This window comes from Salvelinus alpinus, chromosome 7, assembly GCF_045679555.1.
Source record: "Salvelinus alpinus chromosome 7, SLU_Salpinus.1, whole genome shotgun sequence".
NCBI lineage: Eukaryota > Metazoa > Chordata > Actinopteri > Salmoniformes > Salmonidae > Salvelinus > Salvelinus alpinus.
The window spans coordinates 10,799,777-10,824,978 of NC_092092.1; the positions used below are offsets into that span (position 1 = coordinate 10,799,777).

Sequence of the window (25,202 nt, forward strand, 5' to 3'; positions counted from 1 at the left end):
CATTATTTAAATGAAGTAAACTGGACACATTGTGCTCAGGCCAAATTTTGTAAATATTGCAAACTGGAATAAATGTTTAATAACCTATACAGTGAGCAAAGAAGCACCGACACTGCATGATATGTAGCCTAGCCTACTGCAAGTAAGAAATGATGTTGAGGGTTGATGTAAAAGCTATATATAGTCATATGCCTATCCATAAATGGGATGCTGAGAGTTGCTGCACTCTGTGGGTCATTTTTTGTTTTCATCAGCGAGTGACTTCCAAGCCTGTTACGGCTGACCCACCTCTGCTTTCAACTCGTGTAATCTCTTGGGGTAAGTCAGGCCTATTATCGCCTTCCCTTACAGATTCCTTCATTTTTCTGACAGGTGCTGATTTGATAAATGTGCGCTTGGGACTTGGTTATATCAGAATGTGGAGATGTATTAGTCCAATTACCTAATTAGTGCCTACTGCCTAGACCCTGACGTGACATAAAAGGATATTATCTAGCAATATTCATTTTAATATTTTTGGGGACTTATATTATTGATCTCATAATGTTGCTCTGATGGCATGCTAATAAATCAGTTTATATGGACTTTTAAAATTCATTCTATAAAAAAGAGCTGACTATATGTCTGCTATATGCAGAGAAATGTGGCTCAGGAGTTCAAGTGTCAAGGGGTTGATATATCTGGTGCTTGAATGTCTGATGTTAAGCACTTTTGCTTTATACTTGAGAAGTATTCTATAAATTAGCTCAACCTGGCAGATACATGAATATAGGGAATAGGATAGAAAAGTCAAAAAGCTAATTCCTGTTATTTGATTGTAAACCTATTCCAATTGTTGAGATGCATTATGCAACTGTGTAGGACTGTGGGAATTTAAGGCTGCCATAGGCCTATAGAATATTACAACTATGTCCATATTCAAAGAACTTATTCAAAACTAACGTTCAACATTCTGCTTCTGCTACCTGCTACCATTCTGCTTTCTGTCAAGCCATCTACGCATACAGTTTGACGCATACGTTAGATACATCCAATGTATGCACCACACAGAACGCACTGCAACTGCCTCTGCAGCGTAATGCTGCAAGGCAAACGCAGCATCCCATTGGAAATGAATGTACTTCTGGGGTACCAAAATGCAATGACACTGTCGGTGTGATCGAGGCATAAGTTTATGTCCTGCCACTTAAACAACTTGCAAGTGCTCAGATTGTTCTTGTGTCTGTTAATATTCAATCTGCTACAGCAATAGGCTTCATGGGTTTGTATGTTTTTATTTATCACCATATCATTTGTGAAATATACATTGAACCCCTTCATATGTTATAAGTGTCTTAAGGACGTTCAGATTGCGGTATTGTATGAATAACTGGAATAACTGAACATTCATGGAACCTTTATTTGCCGTTAACTAGCTCTAAGCCCCCCCCCCCCCCCACACACCCACCCTCTAATTTTAAACCCCCAATGAATTTACTTTTCAGTTGGCCATCTCTTCTACCCATAACTCAGACTGTTCCATTACATCAGAACAGGGGACATCTCTTCTACCCATAATGCAGACTGTTCCATTACATCACAACAGGGGCCATCTCTTCTATCCATAACTCAGACTGTTCCATTACATCAGAACAGGGGTCATCTCTTCTACCCATAACTCAGACTGTTCCATTACATCAGAACAGGTGTTATCTCTCCTACCCATAACTCAGACTGTTCCATTACATCAGAACAGGCACAATTTTTCCCCTTGCACTGCAGGTTTGATGGAATTTGACCCCCAGTGTCTAACCTCACAGGCACTAATACCAAAGATTTTTACAACTAAACCAAGATAGACCACAGCCTGTTGTTTCCAATGGGAACAAATTAGTGAATATCTGTCTCATTGTGCTAATACCTAAGGACATACTGTACTGCATATTGTACTGCATATTGTGCCTTGAAATGCATCAGTGGATCAAAAAGCCAGAGGAGCTATGGATCCGTTGCATTGCATTGTAAAACTACATTCACATGGTTTGTTTCTGTCATACAACTACTATATGTCTATGGGTAGCCATTATATTACTATTAGCTAATATAATACAGTATGTGTGTTCGTCCTTTCAATCACAGGTCATTAAAAGTGATCAACTATGGCTGCAACAGTTGCCAGACACAAGCACGTGCACATCAGCCACGACTACCACAGTGCACAGTCTAAGGTTGTAGCAAAGCAGTATACAAGGTAAGGAAGATGGGCCCATAGGAATCCTATGCTTCATTTGAAACGTTTACACAGGCAACTCAATTTTGACCAATCAGATCTGCTCTGAAAAAGATCTGATGTGAAAAGATCTGATGTGATTGGTCAAAAGACAATTAGTGAAAAAAAGATCAGAATTAAACTGCCTGTGTAAATGTAGCCCATGTGGTTTGGAAACTGGTGGCCAGATTTACACATTTTTTGCACAGGAGTATAATTTGCACCTGCTATTTACCAGAGTGAATAATGCATTTAAATTGTAGAGCTTATTTAGCATATTTAGATTCAATGTAAATTAAGACAGTTAACTGTTTTTCCTGTACTATTTGTTTCGGTCTTTATTCCCCTCTGAGGATAAAGCACTGGTGTAAATACATAAAGTATATCTGGCCCTGGGTGTACAGTTTCAAATGGCAGTTAGTGTATTCAGCTGGGCTTTTAACAGTGGGTAAGTTTACACCTGGAGAGAGCACTTGTAACTCACTAACAGGTTGGTTCCCTGCTAATTGCCTAATCTCATGTAACTATGCAACCATCCTACTGCTATTACATCACTGGATCACATTCTCTTCTGTAAACTGGAGACACATGCTACACTGTCTTGCAATTTGTATTTGTATTTATTATGGATACCCATTAGCTGCTGCTAATGCAGCTGCCAATGTACAATGAACGGTTTTCTCTGTAATACACCTTTAACTTATTTGCCTTCAACGAGGGGTGTGTTTATTTGTGCATTGTGTATTGATCAACAGTGGCTCAGTTAGTAGACCATGGTCCTTGCAACGCCAGGGTTGTGGGTTTGATTCCCTTCGGGTACCAGTAAGGCTGGTACCCCAAGGCTCACAAAATAATTTTAGACCCAAGCCACCCCCTGTACCCAGACGTTGAACTACTCCCCTCTGGGCGCAGATACAGGGCACCCCTCAGTAGGAAAAACACAACTAGACAATCATTTGTGCCAGGTGTGATATCCCTCCTAAATAGCTCGGGCTAATGTTCCTAACGACTCAGTAAAGCCAGCAGGCTAGTCTTTAAATTTTTTTATGTTTTATTGGTATGTTACTGTTATGAAAGCTGTATTGTCAATTTTGTTTTGTATTTAAACGCCACTTTAAACGTGTACATGACACTGCAACAAAATTTCCCCACGGGGACAATAAAGTCAGTAAGTAAGTAAGAAAATATATGCACTCACTGCTGTAAATTGCTCGCAATAAGAGGGTCTGCTTAATGACAAAATGTAAAAAAATCTATGTCAGTACTAGAGACAGGACACTCACATTAGTTTGTACATATGTAGAGTCTTAATTTGATCACCCTGTTGCAGGAGAACTTTCCTCCAATGCAAAACATTTAAAACTTGCAGTGTAGTTGAGGTTTGAAAAGGCTTCTGAAGTTTGTAATTTCCTCTTTGAAATACAGTATAAATACAAACGTATAGTGGATTTGGCTATTTTGGGTGCACCTGTTGCTGACAGGTGTATATAATCGAGCACACAGCCATGCAATCTCCATAAACAAACATTGGTTGTAGAATGGCCCATACTGAAGAGCTCAGTGACTTTCAACGTGGCACCACAGCTCAGCTGCGAAGTGGTAGGCCACACAAGCTCACAAAACGGGACTGTGCTGACCTAGTGCTGAAGAGCGTAGCGCGTAACAATCATCTGTCCTCGGTTGCAACACTCACTACCGAGTTCCAAACTGCCTCTGGAAGCAACGTCAGCACAAGACCTGTTCATCTGTAGCTTCATGAAATGGGTTTCCATGGCCGAGCAGCTGCACGCAAGCCTAAGATCACCATGAGCAATGCCAAGCGTTGGCTGGAGTGGTGTATAGCTTGCCACCATTGGACTCTGTAGCAGTGGAAACGCGTTCTCTGGAGTGATGAATCACGCATCACCCTCTGGCAATCCAACAGACGAATCTTGGTTTGGCAGAAGCCAGGAGAATGCTACCTGCCCCAATGCATAGTGGCAACATTCTAGACGATTCTGTGCTTCCAACTTTGAGGCAACTGTTTGGGGAAGGCCCATGATTTTGGAATGACATGTTTGACAAGTAGGTGTCCACATACTTTTGGTCATGTAATGTCTCAGACTTGATTTACGAAAAATGTATCAACCTATACAAAAATGTCCATTAATTATAATCCACATAATAATTAAAATGTTCCTGTTGCTGCAGGATTATTTTCCTGCCGAATCAAATTGGCTCAAATTCACATCCTACATCTGTACCATACAGTCTATGGATCGTACCCTGTTTCATCTATTTAATCTCTGATCGTCTATATTACCTGTGGACACTTGTATGATTATTTTGTCAGGTATGCACAGACTGATGATTCATCCCCAAGAAATAGTACACTAGATAATCTGACAGAAATGTAATCAGAATACTGTCAACATGAAGCTATTTTGCAAAACCCGCAATAACATCTGCTAAATATGTGATTAGATTTTATTAGAGTGAGGGCTTTTGATGCAAATGAAGTGCTTTTTAGCTTTACAACAATATTTACTCAGCAATGAGCTGATTATTAAAATGTAGCGAAGATGCTTACTGTATGTATGGCACATCCTTTAGTTGTTATGGTTGTTATGGTTAGACTTAACATAGATGTTTTTGTGGTGCTTAGAGGCTTTTCACTGCGGTGAGCCTTACTTAATGTAGATTTGGTCCTAAATGCTTGTTTGCTTGAACATAATTAGCTGCTTACACTTGTTTATGTTGACTTCGTGAACGCCCAACAAATAGTGAACTTGGAATTGCTTTTACCTTTTGTAAATTATGCTTTGACTATGTCTGTTTTGTTTATATAGCTCTGAGGTTGTGGAGGACGATTATCATCACAAACAAGAAACAAGAATCCAGGGAGTGGTAAGGTCCTTATCTGTCTTGTTGGGAGATGTCACCATAATTATAAATGTATTTTGAAAAAGACGAGCGGAAATATTTAGTATCAGATCTGCAAAAGACTTGTTATTTTTTCACCGTATTGAGCCAAACCGTACTGTACAGGCTCCGATATTTTCTATTCACATAATCCTCTCTAGCACGGTTCGAGCAACTACAGGTGTAGGATCTTAATTTGATCACCCTGTTGCAGCAGAATTTTCAGGAAATGTAAAACTTGTAGTGTATTTTAGGTTTAAAAAGACTTCTGAAGTTTGTAATTTCAATTTGCTGACTTGATTTCCCCTTATGATTTTTTTAATCCATTAATTATAATCCACGTAATAATTAAAATGTCCTTTTGCTGCAGGATTATTTTCCTGTTGTAGCAAACTGGCTCAGATTAAGATCCTACATCTGTATGTTGGATGCATAACCAGGCCAGCGCAGTACAGGTCGCCTCAGCTCGGCTTGGCTCAGTATATTGAAAAGGATATTGACGAAAACTTAATGAGGTTTCATATACTGTAAAAATGTCACATGTCCATATTGTCTTCAGGTGCGGAAGAAGATGGTTGAGAAGTACGTTCGTGAGGAGTCTATGATCAGGGGTCCTCAATTCCTGACCACACTCCGATCCCATACCGTTTGGGAGCACACTCCTGTGAAACTATACTGTACGGTCGAGGGTTACCCTACCCCACTTGTGAAATGGTAAGGATTTAGTCTAAGTGGTTTATCTATGGGTATCAAATGTTATTGTATTGGTCTACACTCTTAGAAAAAAAAAAGGTTCCAAAAGGGTTCTACAGCTGTCCCCATAGGAGAACCTCTTTTGGTTCTAGGTAGAACCCTTTTCGGTTCCAGGTAGATCTATTTTGTGTTCCATGTAAAACCCTCTGTGGAAAGGGTTCTAAATGGAACCAAAAGGATTCTACCTGGAACCAAAAAGGGTTCTTCAAAGGGTTCTCCTTCTGGGAACAGCCAAAGAACCCTTTTAGGTTCTAGACAGCACTTTTTTTTCTAAGAGTGTAGCACAAAGGGAGAACTGTTCCTCTGGTGCTATTCTCTCATTCCCTCTATGGGAGTGAAATAATGGTCAACGTTTTACAGATGATTGATGGTGTTTGATTTCAGTTGAGGCTAAGATGTCAGCATAGTTAAACTTGTCACTGTCTCTGTAGAAATGTTTATTTTTTCTCCATTCCTGAGATTTGACTCATTGATAAACATGGTGAAAATGTAGGTGCCTTTAGGTACCTGCTATAGGTACCTGCTACCACTTTAGGTACCTGCTATAGGTACCTGCTATGACAAAGGTACAGACTGATTACACAGTTTATAGAAATGTTTGTGGTCTTACGAACATCCTTAAAAACGTAGGTGCTGGGCTAAAGAAGTAAACTTGTAAATAACAGAGAGGCCTGCACACTGAATATGCTCCCAATTTACCAGCTTTATTTATTTAACCTTTATTTGATCAGGGAGTCATGATGAGACCAAGGTCTCTTTTACAGATGAGCCATGAATTACACAAATTACAGAAAATACACACATCAAAATATAAATACAAAATGCAAGCAGAAAGTAGAACATGGTCATAAAAAACAAACACATTTATCAGTAATAAGGTCCTGAATCAGCATTCTGAATCACCCTAGAGGCACCAGAACATCACATTCATCAGTAATAAGGTCCTGAATCAACCTTCTGAATCACCCTAGAGGCACCAGAACATCACATTCATCAGCAATAAGGTCCTGAATCAACCTTCTGAATCACCCTAGAGGCACCAGAACATCACATTCATCAGCAATAAGGTCCTGAATCAACCTTCTGAATCACCCTAGAGGCACCAGAACATCACATTCATCAGTAATAAGGTCCTGAATCAACCTTCTGAATCACCCTAGAGGCACCAGAACATCACATTCATCAGTAATAAGGTCCTGAATCAGCATTCTGAATCACCTTAGAGGCACCAGAACATCACATTCATCAGCAATAAGGTCCTGAATCAGCATTCTGAATCACCCTAGAGGCACCAGAACATCACATTCATCAGCAATAAGGTCCTCAGTCAACCTTCTGAATCACCCCAGAGGCACCAGAACATCACATTCATCAGCAATAAGGTCCTGAATCAACCTTCTGAATCACCCTAGAGGCACCAGAACATCACATTCATCAGTAATAAGGTCCTGAATCAACCTTCTGAATCACCCTAGAGGCACCAGAACATCACATTCATCAGTAATAAGGTCCTGAATCAGCATTCTGAATCACCCTAGAGGCACCAGAACATCACATTCATCAGTAATAAGGTCCTCAATCAGCATTCTGAATCACCCTAGAGGCACCAGAACATCACATTCATCAGCAATAAGGTCCTGAATCAGCATTCTGAATCACCCTAGAGGCACCAGAACATCACATTCATCAGCAATAAGGTCCTGAATCAGCATTCTGAATCACCCTAGAGGCACCAGAACATCACATTCATCAGCAATAAGGTCCTGAATCAGCATTCTGAATCACCCTAGAGGCACCAGAACATCACATTCATCAGTAATAAGGTCCTCAATCAGCATTCTGAATCACCCTAGAGGCACCAGAACATCACATTCATCAGCAATAAGGTCCTGAATCAGCATTCTGAATCACCCTAGAGGCACCAGAACATCACATTCATCAGCAATAAGGTCCTGAATCAGCATTCTGAATCACCCTAGAGGCACCAGAACATCACATTCATCAGTAATAAGGTCCTGAATCAGCATTCTGAATCACCCTAGAGGCACCAGAACATCACATTCATCAGTAATAAGGTCCTCAATCAGCATTCTGAATCACCCTAGAGGCACCAGAACATCACATTCATCAGTAATAAGGTCCTCAATCAGCATTCTGAATCACCCTAGAGGCACCAGAGCATCACATTTAAGAAGATTGTTCCACAAATAAGATGCAAGAAAAACTAAAAACTGATGTACCTAACTCAGTAGAAACCAAAGGAATTTCCAGAGTAGCATATTCAGTGAGCTAGCCTCTCTGGTAATACACAGTCTGATCACAATGTTCTGCACACGTGGTCACTTTTGTGTTACCACATCCAACTGAAAGATTCACCATCAACCACTTCTACTTGATTTCTCTCCAGGTATAAAGATGGTGTCAGCATTGACATGTCATCAATTAAATACAATGTGCAGGACAATGTCGGAATTCATAACCTGGAGATTGCCAAGTAAGTTATTCTCATGGTAGGATTTCTTTGGTTTACTAGCTATAGCTAGTCTATGTGTTTCAGACATTAGGAGGCACAATGGATGCACACCGTCAGTGGTAAAACAATGAGGGAAGGAATATGTTCTCATTGATTTGAGTTGTTTATTATTTAGATCCATTTGTCCACAAAACATTATCCCATCACGGTAGCTTATCGCAGCCATTTAAAAAATCTGATACAATATCATGACTTTGCTGCTGGAACATTGGGGATTTTCACTGTGGCCTCCCTGCATTTCACTGACAATCCCAGTGTTTAATGTTAACTTAATTAACACACGAGTGCCCACAAAAGGGACTTTTGTGAATGGTGGAGCTGTAGCGGTGGAGCTTTTCCAATTTAGTCAAAAGCCCTCCTGGGCGCCGCCCTCATCTTGAGGACTCGTCAGCTGTTCATAGCGAAGTGCTGAGCTCTGTGTCATTGGATCTTGGAGCTCCTTAAAGAGCCCTGCATCCCCTCGCTGTCAGAGTGTCAGGGGCACCAAGGCTAGATCCCCTCTCAAGTCTCAAAGCACTTTTTGCCTCTCCAAATCAAAATGAAAGGTCTCAATAAAGAAATGCCACTCTGTATTCTCCCAGTTTTCAAACCCTTTCACACTCAAAGAGAACAACCGTGGTTTGGAGACAGAGAGGGAAAGTGAGTGTGGACAGCTTTAAAATAGTGTGTGCAGGGTCAAGGTCTGATATCTGTCACTATTCTCAGCCTTCTCTCGCCCCTTGAATCTTCAGATGTTTGCCATTCATATTTAAAAGCCTCTCATGTTGAATATCTCCTGAAGAATTCATGGACTTGTTTTTTTCTTCATCCCCTGCATAGAATTATTCTCCTGTCCTGAGTTCAAAACGTTTGATAATGTGTGCCATGATCTTGAGTGTGTGGTTCTCGAGGTCAAGATACGACGCTAGAAAAGTATTTAAATGTTCTGTATTTATTTGCTGTGCAATATTGTGCATTAATAGAGCCATAACAACATTTCAAATGAGGATTGTGTCTTGATATTTCACAGTATTAATTTAGTCAACAGCAATTTGCATAATCTACATCATTTATCATCCTTTGAAAGTTTACCATCCTGTAAATTCAACTCATGAAATTATGTTTGGTGGTTAGTCAATAAATCCACATACAAAAATAAATAGATAAAAGTCTAAGCCTTAAGTATTGCTGAGATGTTTATGTTTGTTCATGTACAGTTTCCAATATGTATTCTTCCGGTATTCACTATAGGTGTGAAACTGATGACACTGCGCAGTACACTGCTGTGGCTGGTAACATTCATGGACAGGTCTCTACTCAAGCCTCTGTCATTGTCAAGAGTAAGTCTGGCAAGGCAAAAACATACATGTTTTGTCAGTGCATTGTTTTTAATATAAGGCTTATTTAAACGGCCAATCAGCAGTGGACACAATAATAAAGCATACTCCCCACTACTGTTGCGTTAAGAAGTTGAGGGATGGGGCTGGAGAAATGTAATATCTCAAATTCATAGACAGAGCTATGGATGCAAGGACTGAACATCCATGATATCACAATTATAGTTTTAACCACGTTTTGAAACATTGGCGTAAAACAAGGTTATATTTTGGGTTCTGATGGGGTACGACAGTTAAACTAAGCTCATGAGGCAGTTAGAAGTCATATAACTTATAAGTCCAAAAATGTTTGTAGCAACTGCTGATTGCCCCTTTAAATGGAAAGAGTATGTGTAATTACTTGATTTATACCATAATCATACAACATGATGGTGTATTGTTGTATAGTGATTGTGTGTATATAATATGTCTGTTCTGCAGGGATCAGAGAAGAAGGCCATTCATCTTCCTATGCATGGCTTCCTTACACAAGTAAGTCCACCCAACACAACTGTCCTGTGTATTCTCTCTGATACTTAATTTATCCTCTGAGTAGATTCTGAGCACCGTTGAGTCAAATCCAATCACTGGGGATTGCTTGAATAGGGCCTCATTCTTCTTGAATTGTAAAGATGTAGCCTACATATGAATCAATGTACTCAACACAACAATGTTTTGTACTATAGTGAGAGACAAACATAAACTACTGTAGGAGGTATATCAATTCAAACATGCTTTGTTAACGCATGAGAAGAATGTTGTTTTTGATTTATTTCCAAATGTTTGATGTGCTTGATACCGTTCCATTAATTCCATTCCAGTCTTTACAATGAGCCCGTCACCCTATAGCCCCTTCCACCAGCCTCCTCTGGTATATATTAATCACAACATCAGTTGCACTTTTGTCTTTTTAAAAAAGAGAATAGGAGACAGAGAGTGCTATTTAAGTGGTATGAATATGCTGAGGTACATAGATCGTTTTTGTCAGACTGTCACAATATCTTCAAAATAATTCAGAGCGCTCTCTCTCTATCAAAGTGTATGTAATTGCATGGCTGCAGAATATAATTGTGATCATGGTGCTCTGTAATGATGTTACTGAAATAGAGTCATAATACTGTAAGTATGTCCTCCTTTACTGTCTTCTGCAGTTCCCATGTTGCCGGAGATCAAATACACCAAGATCAACATCACCTTCCTGGAGACTTTTGGCTCGGTCTTTGGAACAGAGGGAGACACGGTCACCTTGGCCGCCACAATGACCGCTACTCCTAACCTAGCCAATCTGCAGCCTGAAGCTCAATGGTTCAGAGACGGTATCACATTTTCTCTTACGATCATAACGCTCTCAATAACAGACGATTTACTAGGCCAGTTTTGTAACTTCAGCTACGGACAGGTCCTCACTTTTAATGTTGCTGTTTTTTTTGTGTCAGATCATCGGCTGTCAGACTCCAAGTGGGTGAAGATAGAGTCTGCTAGAGGCGAGACCAAGCTGACCCTGCCTCACCTGAACAAGGATGATGAGGGTGTCTACTCACTCCGTATGGTTACAAAGGGGGGAGATGCTGTCCACAGTGCATTTGTTTCCTGTGCAGGTAAAACAACAACTAACTTTGAGAAATGTAGCCAGGGGCGCAACTTTCACTGGGGACGGGGGGACGGGGGGGGGGGACATGTCACTCCCACATTCTGAAATTGCATTTTTGGCCCCCCCAGTTTTATCATTGGAATGTGATACAAAACTAGGCAATGGTTTGCTTTAGGACCATGCGGACGCCTCCAAGCGGTCGGGTAGGCTGTTTGGAGTGTTTAACCAACTGGATAGAAAAAAATATATATCTAAAACCAAAGTTGCGCCCCTGTTTGTAGCTATACCCCCTCTGTGTGTACCAGCAATGCAGCTACTTTAAAAACTGTAGTGTCAGTAATATTCTGATATCTTTCAAAAAAGCTGATTTGGTCCTTTGATGGTTCTGTTCACAGGGAGTTTCAGGTATTGTGTGATTCAAAGCCATATATTTACAGTTAGGCCAACTTTTAGAATAGAGAGTGAAGCCAACTTTTGGAATATAATTTTTGAATTTTGAATTTTTGAACTTTGAATGTTGTTCTAGTTCTAGACATTCAGTTAGTATTGTTTAAATATTCCCCATGTAATGTCAATGGGTAGCTAACATGGCTGCCATATATGTTTTATAGTGTCATGTAAATGCATCACAATTCATAAACCGCATTGGCCCAACTCTCTAAATACAGGGTTGTCAGTAGTTACAACAGCCACAAAGTCAAAATTGGCTATATTGTAAAAATTCATGAATTAAGAAATTTGTTTTTTTGGTCTTAATTGAAGGTTAGGGTTAGGCTTATGGTTAATGTTAGGGTTAGGTCAGATTTAAAGAAAAGAAACTGTAGAAATAAGCAGTGTTTAGCCATTTGTGGATATAGTAACTAGTGACGACCTTAATACTTGGCTATGGCATGATGTACTTTGACAGAGTATGAAGATGTGACTTGCTTTGTGTCCCTGTGCCAGATGGTCCTCTCCCAGTGCCTGGAGCTCCAGGTGCCCCTATGGACATCAAGATCCATGACGCCAACAGAGATTATGTCATCGTTTCCTGGAAGCCTCCCAACACCACCACTGAAGGCCCCATCATCGGATACTTTGTAGATAGGTAACGGAAGGTGTTGAAATGGGAATCAAATGTGAATATTTCCAGCTACTTTTTACAGATGCCATGATCTGATCAGGAAAAACATCAGGAACTCGTTATAAACTTTAATTTTTCTTCTTCTTATAATCACATAAAATCTAGGCTCCAAATTGGAGACAAATCTGAAAATTACAACCTATACTCTTCCACCACTGTTCATAGCTGGTGACAGGATAATGTAGCTATATCAGCCAAAATGTCCTCTTCAGAGATGGATTTGGGGAGATGAACCAATTTTCCTCATTTTGTTTCAGATGTGAAACTGGAACTGAAAATTGGGTGCAGTGCAATGACTCCCCCATTAAGATCTGTAAATACCCTGTGCCTGGCCTGTTCGAGGGCCACTCCTACTATTTCCGTGTGCGGGCAATAAACTCACACGGCATCAGCAAGCCCTCCAGAATGTCTGACCCCATCACCGCCCTGGACCCCACTGAATTTGAAACACTCCATGGTAATGTGGTGATGACATCTTAAACTTTACCTTGTGAGTTCATGTATTCTCTAGAATCAAATTAAATTTATATACTTTTATGTTTTTATCTTTGTTTTGACAGCCATCAAGTTGGGTGGAAAACTTGACGTTGTAATTTACCACGATGACGTTGAAGGTACTAAATGGTTTTCTATGACGTATGGGGATCCTTGAATCTCGATCAACTAGTTTGATGCAAAAATCTTTGATGTTCTTCTAAGAAGTCATGATATTACTTTTCTATGCTTATTTCTGTATACCTCATCAGACACTGAAAGGAGGTCCAACTCCCCCTTTACAATATTGCCATATTATTAGCCCTCACATTGTACCATGCCTAACATCTGTACACCAACTGTCACATTACTCTTTTACATTTTAGTCATTTAGCAGACACTCTTATCCAGAGCGACTTACAGGAGCAATTAGGGTTAAGTGCCTTGCTCAAGGGTACATTGACTGTTTTTTTTTACCCAGTAAGCTCAGGGATTCAAACCAGTAACCTTTTGGTTACTGACCCAGTGCTCTTAACCGCTAGGCTACTCATCAGCTGCTCTCTGTCTCAATATTTAGCAATAATGGAATTATTTAATTACATTTTTCTCGAGGGGGGGGGGGGGTACTGTGGGGGGGATCTTGGGCCGGTGGCTGATAGGTCGCTGGTTCTGGTCCCCATTTTTAACCTTATGGGAGATCTGACGACGTGCCCTTGAGTTGACTCTGGCTGCTTCTGTGGGTCGCTCTGGATGGGAGTCTGTTAGATGACTGAATGGGATGTAGATGTTGAGCGGCTTCACTGCAAGTAGACTGTATGTTTTAATATTTAATTTAATTTAATTTAAAAAAAAAATGTATATACATGAAATAACACATATGGAATCATGTAGTAACCGAAACAATGGTTACTACATGATACCATATGTGTTATTTAATAGTTTTGATGTCTTCACTATTATTCTACAATGTAGAAAATAGTCAAAATAAAGAAAAACCCTTGAATGAGTAGGTGTTTCCAAACTTCTGGCTGGTACTGTATGTGTATAGACAACTCGGGGGAATGCTCCCACTTGGGCAAAAAACTGTTTGTGAATTCTTTGTGATGTCTTGTGTCCGTAGATGGGAAGAAAGTACCAGGAACCCCCTCCAAGTTGCACGCTTCAGAGACCGACCGAACATATGTTGTCCTCAGCTGGAAACCTGCTCCTTATCGGGGCCAGGCCCCAGTGTGGTACTATATTGAGAAGGTTGGTCTCTCTCTGCTCTCTCACCTTTCTTTTTTACCCAGACTTTTCAGCAACAGAATAGAGACACATTTCAACATGGAATCACTAGATTTGTGTCCTCTAAAACACATTAAATCTTTCCGGGATCCCACTTCAATAGAATAATCAAGGGCAATTACAAGTAGGGTCATGATTCAAATCGAATGAATGGTTGAAGTCAACGGAATGAATTGGGGTTACGTCTTCTTCTCCATTGCATTTGACAGTATCTGTGGATGTTGTTACAGAGTGTAAATGTTGTCTTTGGGGCTCTTCCCTCACAGTGTTTGGCCGAGAGCGGTGCGTGGCAGAGGGTGAACACTCAGGTACCCGTGAGATCTCCTCGCTATGCCGTGTTCGATTTGGCTGAAGGAAAACAGTACTTGTTCCGCGTGCTGGCTGCAAACATGTACGGCACCAGTGAAGCATCTGAGCCCACAGAGCCCATTCAGACTCAAGAGCTGCGCGGTAAGAAGGTCCTCTTCAGTGGCTTTATAGCTGTCTCTTAAAGTCCTCTGCAAGGTTGTTCTCAAGTATTTTCTCTAAATATCAAACTCCCTGCAAAGCATAGCAATAGTCAAGGGTAGAATTTGAAAAAAGTTACTCTGGAAAATGTTTCAAAAAGTCATTTGCGCCCATATTACAGGTTTAGCAACAAAAAAAATTGTCCTTCATTTAAAGTAAGTTATAGATAGTTGACCTTTTGCCTTAGACATTAACCATGCCTTATTAATCTACTGTAGGGGTCCCCTCCGCTCCTGGTCAGGTGGTTGCCACAAGGGAGACTGATACATCTCTTCTTATCCAATGGGCTGAACCCAAGGAGCCTAATAATCTTATTGGCTACTACATCGATGTGTGTGTAAAAGGCTCCAAGGACTGGGCTTCAGCTAACCACAAACCTCACAAGAACAACAAGTATGTATTCTGTCATGTACAGTGGCTTGCTAAAGTATTCACCCTGCTTGGCATTTTTCCAATTTTGTTGTATTACAACCTGGAATTAAAATTGACTTTTTGGGGGTTTGTATCATTTGATGCCTACCACTTTGAAGATCCAAATATTTTGAAGATTCAAAATATTTTTTATTGTGAAACAAACAAGAATAAGACAAAAAAACTGAAAACTTGAGCGTGCATAAGTATTTACCCCCCAAAGTCAATACTTTGTAGAGCCACCTTTTGCAGCAATTACAGCTGCAAGTCTCTTGGGATATGTCTCTATAAGCTTGGCACATCTAGCCACTGGGATTTTTGCCCATTCTTCAAGGCAAAACTGCTCCAGCTCTTTCAAGTTGGATGTGTTCCGCTGATGTACAGCAATTTTAAGTCATACCACAGATTCTCAATTTGATTGAGGTATGGGCTTTGACTAGGCCATTCCAAGACATTTAAATGTTTCCCCTTAAACCACTCGAGTGTTGCTTTAGCAGTATGCTTAGGGCCATTGTCATGCTGAAAGGTGAACCTCCGTCCCAGTCTCAAATCTCTGGAAGACAAACAGGTTTCCCTCAAGAATTTCCTTGCATTTAGCGCCATCCATCATTCCTTCAATTCCCAGTCCCTGACGATGAAAAACATCCCCACAGCATGATGCTGCCACCACCATGCTTCACTGTGGGGATGGTGTCTCGGGGTGATGAGAGGTGTTGGGTTTGCGCCAGACATAGCGTTTTCCTTGATGGCCAATAAGCTGAATTTTAGTCTCATCTGACCAGAGTACCTTCTTCCATATGTTTGGGGAGTCTCCCACATGCCTTTTGGCGAACACCAAACACCAAGTGTTTGCTTATTTTTTTCTTAACACAATGGCTCTTTTCTGTCCAGTCTTCCGTAAAGCCCAGTTCTGTGGAGTGTATGGCTTAAAGTGGTCCTATGGACAGATACTCCAATCTCCGCTGTGGAGCTTTGCAGCTCCTTCAGGGTTATCTTTGGTCTCTTTGTTGCCTCTCTGATTAATGCCCTCCTTGCCTGGTCCATGAGTTTTGGTGGGCGACCCTCTCTTGGCAGGTTTGTTGTGGTACCATATTCTTTCCATTTTTTTATAGTGGATTTAATGGTGCTCTGTGGGATGTTCAAAGTTTCGGATATTTTTTAATAACCCAACCCTGAATTGTACTACTCCACAACTTTGTCCCTGACCTGTTTGGAGAGCTCCTCAGTCTTCATAGTGCCGCTTGCTTGGTGGTGTTGCAGACTCTGGGGCCTTTCAGAACAGGTGTATATATACTTAGATCATGTGACACTTAGATTGCACACAGGTGGACTTTATTTAACTAATTATGTGACTTTTGAAGGTAATTGGTTGCACCAGATCTTATTTAGGAGCTTCACAGAAAAGGGGGTGAATACATATGCATGCACCACTTTTCAGTTTTGAATTTTTTTGAATTTTTTGAAACAAGTAATTATTTTCATTTCACTTCACCAATTTGGACTATTTTGTGTATGTCCATTACATGGAATACAAATAAAAATCAATTCAAATTACAGGTTGTAATGCAACAGAATAGGAAAAACGCCAAGGCGGATGAATACTTTTGCAAGGCACTCTACTTATTATTTGAAGTGTGATTTCATTCATCATAATGTGTTGAGATTTTTCTTCATTTGCTATTTTTGATTAGGTTTGTGGTTCAAGGTTTGACCACTGGTGAGACATATGCTTTCCGTGTGCAAGCCATCAATGAGCTGGGTCTTAGTGATGAATCACAGGAGTCCTCCCCCCTCTCTGTCAAAGCTGCACTCAGTGAGTATGGACACACACGTGCACACACACACACACACACACACACACACACACACACACACACACACACACACACACACACACACACACACACACACACACACACACACACACACACACACACACACACACACACACACACACACACACACACACACACACAGCAGACAGAATATACTTGTCATTTGTCGAGATTCCAACCAGGTGGAAAAAGTGCTGCATTCAATATGGCAGTAGCAACAGTAACAAAGAAGAAAATTGCAAATACTAAATTTTAGCGACCCACTGTGCTTAGCTGGAGGCTCTTTTCTCTGTGAATGATCACAGTGAATAAATTGTAGCAATGTTGTCAAGACTTTCTTCAAGGCCGTTGGTAGCTGTCCAGAAGTAAGACACACAAAGGCATCTAACTTTGATGCCTTAAGTCGGCTGAATATCTAATGATTATATCATCACAAGCATCGTATCATTAAATAAATGTCTCCAATAAATGAAGAGGACCGTCATTCTTCCTATTCACACGTTTCAGCAGGACAGCCTGGGAGCCTATTGGATTTGAGCCTGTCATCGTGTACTTTTCTCCTTGTCCAAATGATGTGAATAATTTAGGCAATCTGAGTCAAAAACAAACCATTGGTTCGTAGAGTTCCTTTGGGACATTCAACCAACAACTGCAGATTGTTTCATCAAATCATACATTTTTAAACTCATTGACGATACTCCAAGCTATGTGGATTGCAGTGTTTCTTAACAACAATGATCATATTTACATTTAGCAGATGCTCTTATCCAGAGTGACTTATAGGAGCAATTAAGGTTAAGTGCCTTGCTTAAGAGCACACCGACAGATTTTTCACCTAGTTGGCTCGGGGATTCGAACCAGCGACCTTTCGGTTACTGGCCCAACGTGCTGAAACGCTAGGCTACATGCTAGTTGGCGCCATTATGCACTAAAATGTATTTATTATTCATGCTACCGAAAGCCTTAACAACCATAACCCTAAACTCGTAGAAAAGGGTTCTGAAAGGGTTCTGCAGCTTTCCCCAAAGGATAACCCTTTTTGGTTCCAGGTAGAACTCTTTTGGGTTCCAGGTAGAACCCTCTGTGGAAAGGGTTCCACATGGAACCCACAAGGGTTCCACGTGGAACCAAAAAGGTTCTACCTGGAACCAAAAGGGGTTCTTGAAAGAGTTTTTCTATGGGGAGAGCCGAAGAACCCTTTTTGGTTCCAGATAGCACCTTTTTTTCTAAGAGTGTAGAGAACCCTGCTATACAGTGGGGAGAACAAGTATTTGATACACTGCCGATTTTGCAGGTTTTCCTACTTACAAAGCATGTAGAGGTCTGTAATTTCTATCATAGTTACACTTCAACTGTTACACTTCAACTGAATCTAAAACAACCTCTCCACAATGGCCAAGACCTCTACATGCTTTGTAAGTAGGAAAACCTGCAAAATCGGCAGTGTATTGGCAGTGTATCAAATACTTGTTCTCCCCACTGTATATCCAATCCAGGTCATGTGACATGATTAACCAAAAAACAGGGCCCTAATCATGATACATGTTTAAGACACTTGTAAACTCTGTTTGCAGCGACTCCCTCTGCTCCATATGACATCGCTCTGCTGGCCTGTGACGGAGAGTCTATGGTTCTGAACTGGAAGCACCCAGTCCACTCCGGTGGCTCTCCGGTGGTTGAATACTACATTGACAAACACAGGCACGGAGAACACACATGGAGAGAGATCAACATCCCACCAATCAAAGAGCGGCTGTTCAAGGTACAAATCTGACCGACCTTTGTCAGCTAAACACATCTGTAATGGTTAGGATTATACACTCTTAGAACAAAAGGTGCTTTCTAGAACCTAAAAGGGTTCTTCGGCTGTCCCCATAGGATAACTCTTTGCAGAACCCTTTTTGGTTCCATGCCCTTTTCAGTTCAATGTAGAACCCTTTCCATAGAGGGAAACAAAAAAAGGTTTTACCTGGAACCAAAAAGGGTTTTCCTAATGGGGACGGCCGAAGAACCCTTTAAGGTCCTAGATAGCACCTTTAGTGTAGATAGTGTCGGATCATATGGAATCTATTATGCAGTTCAATTAGTTGTAACCGTTTTAGTACTTTCCTTCACAACCACAGGTTGAACATCTGAGTGCAGGTGCAGTCTATGAGTTCATGGTGTATGGTGGAAGTCTTGCTGGTCTTGGTGCCCCCTCTGCCCCCAGCAAGGCCTTCCATTGTGATGCCTGGACCATACCCGAGCCAGGTACAGTACCGAAAACCTCTCTAAAACAAGTTTCTATTTTAAAGATGAAGTGTGCACAGTTCAAAGAAGTGAAGATCATTTTACATGCAAATACCGTTGCATAATTAAACCATTAATGCATATCTCATAATTATGGAATAGGTGTATTCAAGCAGAAGCTTATCGCCGGTACCACTTCCAACATCAATCGTTAAAACAGCAGCACATAGACATTACACAGTCTGACGTCTGTGCTCTGACTTACGTCTGACATAAAGAACTGCTTGTCTGTCATTTTTGTACATTTACTGCACTCTGAATTTCAGGTCCAGCCTATGACATGACTTTATGCGAGATCCGTGATGACTCTGTGGTGGTGGAGTGGAAGGCTCCCGTCTACACAGGCACCAGCCCGATCACAGGCTACTTTGTTGACTTTGCAAAAAAAGGCTCAGATGAATGGCACTGTTCCAACGAGAGCCACGCTGTCAGTCACCGCTACCACAAGGTACAGAGAGTATTCATAGAATACCTGCGTTATGACAATGTGTCAGCCCATTTGGCACGTTTGACAGTCCTCCTCGTTTTCAGGTGACTGGGCTGGAGGTTGGAGTGTCCTATGTGTTCAGAGTGCGCGCGGCAAACGCTGAAGGTGCCGGCAAGCCTTCCTTGGCTTCTAACCCTGTGGTTGCCAAAGCAGTGGAAGGTACTGTTGGACAGACACAATTCCCTACGCTGCGCTTCAATGTGGCTTAGAGCAGAGCAGCATTCGTTCAGTGTGTTCCACAGAGAATGTTTATTTGGGTCAGGATTCCCATTAAAATGGGACTTAGATTAGGAGAGTAATACCACAGGGTGTGTAGTACACTAGACAGGGTTATGAGGAGGGGTAGTCTGTGCTTCTTGTCGATAAGGAACATTGGGACGACGTGGGAGTAGAGAAAAATAGATGACTCATATGGAGCTCGGTAGAGTTGTTGAAGTGAGAAGGTGCAGACCATCAGGCGACCTGCAGAGGGCAGTGTTGTATTCTACAGGGACATCAGCGACTCAAGCACAAGGCTGGTTGAGATCAGAGAAAAGTCATTTTCACAACTCTCTAGGTATTCATTCAACAGAGGATGCAGAACATAAATGCAGAAATAGTCTCTGAACATATAATGAACATACTACCCTACTATGACTGTACCAAAACACACATCTCTAGGATGCTGTACTACCCTACTATGACTGTACCAAAACACACATCTCTAGGATGCTGTACTACCCTACTATGACTGTACCAAAACACACATCTCTAGGATGCTGCACTCCCAGATGTTTATTGCTGTTGCCTGTCAACTTCACTCTTTGCTTTGTCACTCCAAAAGGTGCCCAGGAGATGACCTGCACAGTGGACGAGGAGTCAGGTGACTTCATCCTGTCATTTGAAAGTTGTCAAATTACAGAGAGCTCCCACTTTGTGTGGAAGAAATTCTACAAGGAAATCACTGACTTCTCCAAAGGCATTGTCATCAAAACAGAGGGCAATATGTAAGCTATGCACAAAACTTGTCAACAGATCAAATATATTTCAACAAAACAAAACGTTCAAGAGTTCTCAGTAGTGATTCAGAAGTGTGTAATATACTCACATTGATGTGCTCAGTATCTCCTGGACTCTATATTATCCAATGGTGTGCCTTTATTAATTTATTTCTATATTATCCAATGGTGTGCCTTTATTCATTTATTTCTATAATATCCAATGGTGTGCCTTTATTTATTTATTTCTATATTATCCAATGGTGTGCCTTTATTCATTTATTTCTATATTATCCAATGGTGTGCCTTTATTCATTTATTTCTATATTACCCAATGGTGTGCCTTTATTCATTTATTTCTATATTATCCAATGGTGTGCCTTTATTCATTTATTTCTATATTATCCAATGGTGTGCCTTTATTGATTTACTTCTATATTATCCAATGGTGTGCCTTTATTGATTTATTTCTATATTATCCAATGGTGTGCCTTTATTGATTTACTTCTATATTATCCAATGGTGTGCCTTTATTGATTTATTTCTATATTATCCAATGGTGTGCCTTTATTGATTTATTTCTATATTATCCAATGGTGTGCCTTTATTGATTTACTTCTATATTATCCAATGGTGTGCCTTTATTGATTTATTTCTATATTATCCAATGGTGTGCCTTTATTGATTTATTTCTATATTATCCAATGGTGTGCCTTTATTGATTTATTTCTATATTATCCAATGGTGTGCCTTTATTCCTTTCTTTCTAGCTCTAAGCTTATTTTCAAGCACCCAGACCAGGGGGATGTGGGCTGCTTCTCCGTTTCTGTAACTAACACTGGTGGTGTTTCTGCCAGCCATGAAATCCATGCCGACGGTAGGCCCTGGCTGGGGGTAGATCATAAACAGGAGGTTACTTATTTATAACCCTCATTCAGGATCACGGTATGAAATAGATTTAGTCCATACATACATGCATACTGTACTAGTACATCTAAATCAACATAACAGCATGTCGTTTTACGGCAGATGTTGGGAGTCAGAAACAATAGTGGTGCCTTTCACTGTTATTCATAAATATGATATGATGACGTGATACAGGACATGCATGTCTGGTCTTGTGCAGTGCAGACAACTGTTACTGTTGAAGTGTATGATGAAGTTCCATGTAAAAAGGAATCGCTGTGGATGATATTGGATCATTACAATACTGAAATACACTCTCCCTTGTTTACCTCTATTACAGAGCTGGAGAAAATGCTGGCAAAGAGCTATGGTATTCGACACCCAGGTAGGTTTTGTTCTGAATGATTTAATATGGCTTTTCTATTTTCAAAGAGAAAAGGAATGTCCGCGACTCTGGTATGTTCCCATTGTGATTTAATCAGACACACAAAAAAGATCAGAGTTGGATCTTTGTCAGGTCATTTTCTATTTTCACTCTCATGAATTTTTGGTTCCCATCAAATAACCATTTGGGGGCCTCCCGGGTGGCGCAGCATAGCACTGCGATGCAGTGCTCTAGACCACCAGAGTCTGGGTTCGCGCCCAGGCTCTGTCGCAGCCGGCCGCGACCGGGAGGTCCGTGGGGCGACGCACAATTGGCTTAGCGTCGTCCGGGTTAGGGAGGGTTTTGCCGGTAGGGATATCCTTGTCTCATCGCGCTCCAGCGACTCCTGTGGCAGGCCGGGCGCAGTGCGCGCTAACCGAGGGGGGCGGGTGCACGGTGTTTCCTCCGACACATTGGTGCGGCTGGCTTCTGGGTTGGAGGCGCGCTGTGTTAAGAAGCAGTGCGGCTTGGTTGGGTTGTGCTTCGGAGGACGCATGACTTTCGACCTTCGTCTCTCCCGAGCCCGTACGGGAGTTGTAGCGATGAGACAAGATAGTAATTACTAGCGATTGGATACCACGAAAATTGGGGAGAAAAGGGGATAAAATTTATTTAAAAATAAATAAAAATAAAAATAACCATTTGGAATACACAGCTCAGGGTAAAAGGTCAATTTTCTTAGTTTTGTTTTGCTTGAATAATGGGTATATACTATAGGGGCGTGTGTGCTGTTGTAGACTGGTGATGCGGGTTCATGTAAACCATATAGTTCCATGTAAACCACATAGAGGAGACAACTGTTAATCCCAGAAAATAGTTTTTGTCAGCCTTTGCTCCATCAACGTTTTTAGCATGTGGTTCATCACAGCTTATTCTTATGTTTTGAGAAGGGCAATGTCTTCCTTTGAACAAATCCCATTTCTATCACAAAACCTACCTCTATTTGCATCACCTTCTTCCATTATTGTTTCTGCTTCCACAGTGATCCCTCTAAAGACTCAGCTGGCCTACAAGATTCTGGAGCGCGGCCGCATGCTCTTCTGGCTGCAGGCTGAGCACATCTCCTCTGCTGTCACCTATAAGTTCTTAGCTAACAACAATGAACTCTCACCGACTAATGTAAGACTCTCCTCCTTATTCCTGTCAACTCTAAACCGACACACTGTCTTTGTCTGAAATGGTGCCCTATTCCCTACATAGTACACTTTTGACCCCCATTCCTTATTTAGTGCACATCTTTAGACACCTTTTTGGCATACAGTGCACAACTCCTGACTAGAGGCCTAGGAGGCTGACCCTATGGGCCTCTGGTCAAAAGTAGTGCACTATACAGGAAATAGGGTGTAGTTTCGGACACAACACTGTAATTGAACTCACAATGGACTTGCACAGACAACTTTTCTCTTTGTACTAGACATTCTACTCTATCATCACTATGTCATGGCATGAATAGACTTTTAAGCCAAGACTAGAGTGGATTACACAACATAACCACATTATTGGATTCGCCCATTACGATTCCTCAACATTCACTTAATAGAGTCCTCTCATGTAAACTTTCTTGGTGTCTTCTTCTGTGTTCTCAGCCAAATCATGCGAGTCATGACGTGGAGGCTGGCATCATTGAGTTTGTGCTGGATCATTTCACAGAGGATAGCGAGGGTACCTTTACTGTTCAGATCGAGGATGGCAAAGCCAGAGGACAGTCCTCTCTGGTGCTTATCGGAGCTGGTGAGAGCCTGTCTGCTGTGGGGGTTGTGCTCTAATCCAGGGTAGGGCTCCATGAGGGATCCAGGACTTATCCCCTGTATCACTTTGTTTGGGTTGTAGATTTCAAGGCAGCTCTCGCTGACGCAGAACACCAAAGGAGCGAGTACGTCAGAGTGAAAGACGGTAACAGTGTTTCAAAATATGCAGTCCTCTAGTCTTTGGGAAATTCATTATGCAGTCCTCTAGTCTTTGGGAAATTCATTATGCAGTCCTCTAGTCTTTGGGAAATTCAATATGCAGTCCTCTAGTGTTTGGGAAATTCAATATGCAGTCCTCTAGTGTTTGGGAAATTCAATATGCAGTCCTCTAGTGTTTGGGAAATTCAATATGCAGTCCTCTAGTGTTTGGGAAATTCCATATGCAGTCCTCTAGTGTTTGGGAAATTCAATATGCAGTCCTCTAGTGTTTGGGAAATTCAATATGCAGTCCTCTAGTGTTTGGGAAATTCCATATGCAGTCCTCTAGTGTTTGGGAAATTCAATATGCAGTCCTCTAGTGTTTGGGAAATTCAATATGCAGTCCTCTAGTGTTTGGGAAATTATTTAGAGTAATATTTAAATTAGGTATGAATTTCAAATACTAAGATGATGAATTGATATTAAAATGATTTATTCCTTCAAAATGGTTGACATTATTTATGGCAGCCACACACTGTTATCAGACCTGCAAATCCATAAGCCACCCATTGTTACAAGGATATTACAAGGACACGAGGGTGTTATTAGCAAAACAATTGATGAAATCTGGCCTTCATATGCCCGCTCTTCCCCCTCCCTCCCTCTATCCCCCCCTCTCTCCCTCCCACCCTTTCTGTCTCTCTTGCCCTCTTTCCAGGCCCCCACTTCAGTGAGTTTTTGTCAGTCCATGTCGGGGATGACTGCTCTGTGGCACTCATCTGCAAGGTAATTAAACATTCACTGAAAGTACAATTAGATTAAGCCAAGAGATTAAATGGAAATGATGGCATGAGTTATCGCTACTGCCAATCTAAACGACAAACACAGTCAGCATGATTCACCTCAGTCGTTGTTCTCCTGCGTTGACAGATGGTGTTGTTGTAATGCAGGCATGCATCTTTGTTTGGGCTGGTTCACCTACCTGTGGGCTATGGGTTCTGTTGTTTCATAATGCAGGTGGATAATCTGAAGAAGGAAACTGCGCTGCACTGGTTTAAGGATGCCGTTGAGATTACCCCTGAAGGGCCAGTCAATCTGGCATCTGGATCCTGCAAGCTTCCTATTTCCCTGGTAATTGTATCACACAGACACACACCTTCTAATTAAGTGATAATGCCCGATAAGCCGGTGTTTGCAGGATATATTGGCACGGGTGTT

General features: G+C 41.3%; 1 protein-coding gene across 1 annotated transcript in view; it reads left to right on the plus strand.

Annotated features, from left to right (window-relative positions):
* The first annotated feature begins 211 nt into the window (after window positions 1-211).
* LOC139580439 (myomesin-2-like) overlaps window positions 212-25,202 on the plus strand; it is a 38,355-nt gene continuing 13,364 nt past the window's right edge. The window contains exons 1-28 of the mRNA XM_071409110.1: window positions 212-318; window positions 2,119-2,230; window positions 5,077-5,134; window positions 5,709-5,863; window positions 8,310-8,396; window positions 9,666-9,754; window positions 10,232-10,282; window positions 10,942-11,106; window positions 11,227-11,388; window positions 12,327-12,468; window positions 12,762-12,961; window positions 13,065-13,118; window positions 14,099-14,226; window positions 14,529-14,712; window positions 14,988-15,162; window positions 16,872-16,993; window positions 18,590-18,777; window positions 19,139-19,265; window positions 19,571-19,752; window positions 19,836-19,950; window positions 20,615-20,777; window positions 21,539-21,645; window positions 22,015-22,059; window positions 23,081-23,217; window positions 23,685-23,829; window positions 23,929-23,991; window positions 24,703-24,770; window positions 25,002-25,115. Of these exons, the coding sequence (XP_071265211.1) occupies window positions 2,139-2,230; window positions 5,077-5,134; window positions 5,709-5,863; window positions 8,310-8,396; window positions 9,666-9,754; window positions 10,232-10,282; window positions 10,942-11,106; window positions 11,227-11,388; window positions 12,327-12,468; window positions 12,762-12,961; window positions 13,065-13,118; window positions 14,099-14,226; window positions 14,529-14,712; window positions 14,988-15,162; window positions 16,872-16,993; window positions 18,590-18,777; window positions 19,139-19,265; window positions 19,571-19,752; window positions 19,836-19,950; window positions 20,615-20,777; window positions 21,539-21,645; window positions 22,015-22,059; window positions 23,081-23,217; window positions 23,685-23,829; window positions 23,929-23,991; window positions 24,703-24,770; window positions 25,002-25,115 (3,318 nt within the window). The 5' untranslated portion in view covers window positions 212-318; window positions 2,119-2,138. The remainder of the gene's footprint in view (window positions 319-2,118; window positions 2,231-5,076; window positions 5,135-5,708; window positions 5,864-8,309; window positions 8,397-9,665; window positions 9,755-10,231; window positions 10,283-10,941; window positions 11,107-11,226; window positions 11,389-12,326; window positions 12,469-12,761; window positions 12,962-13,064; window positions 13,119-14,098; window positions 14,227-14,528; window positions 14,713-14,987; window positions 15,163-16,871; window positions 16,994-18,589; window positions 18,778-19,138; window positions 19,266-19,570; window positions 19,753-19,835; window positions 19,951-20,614; window positions 20,778-21,538; window positions 21,646-22,014; window positions 22,060-23,080; window positions 23,218-23,684; window positions 23,830-23,928; window positions 23,992-24,702; window positions 24,771-25,001; window positions 25,116-25,202) is intronic.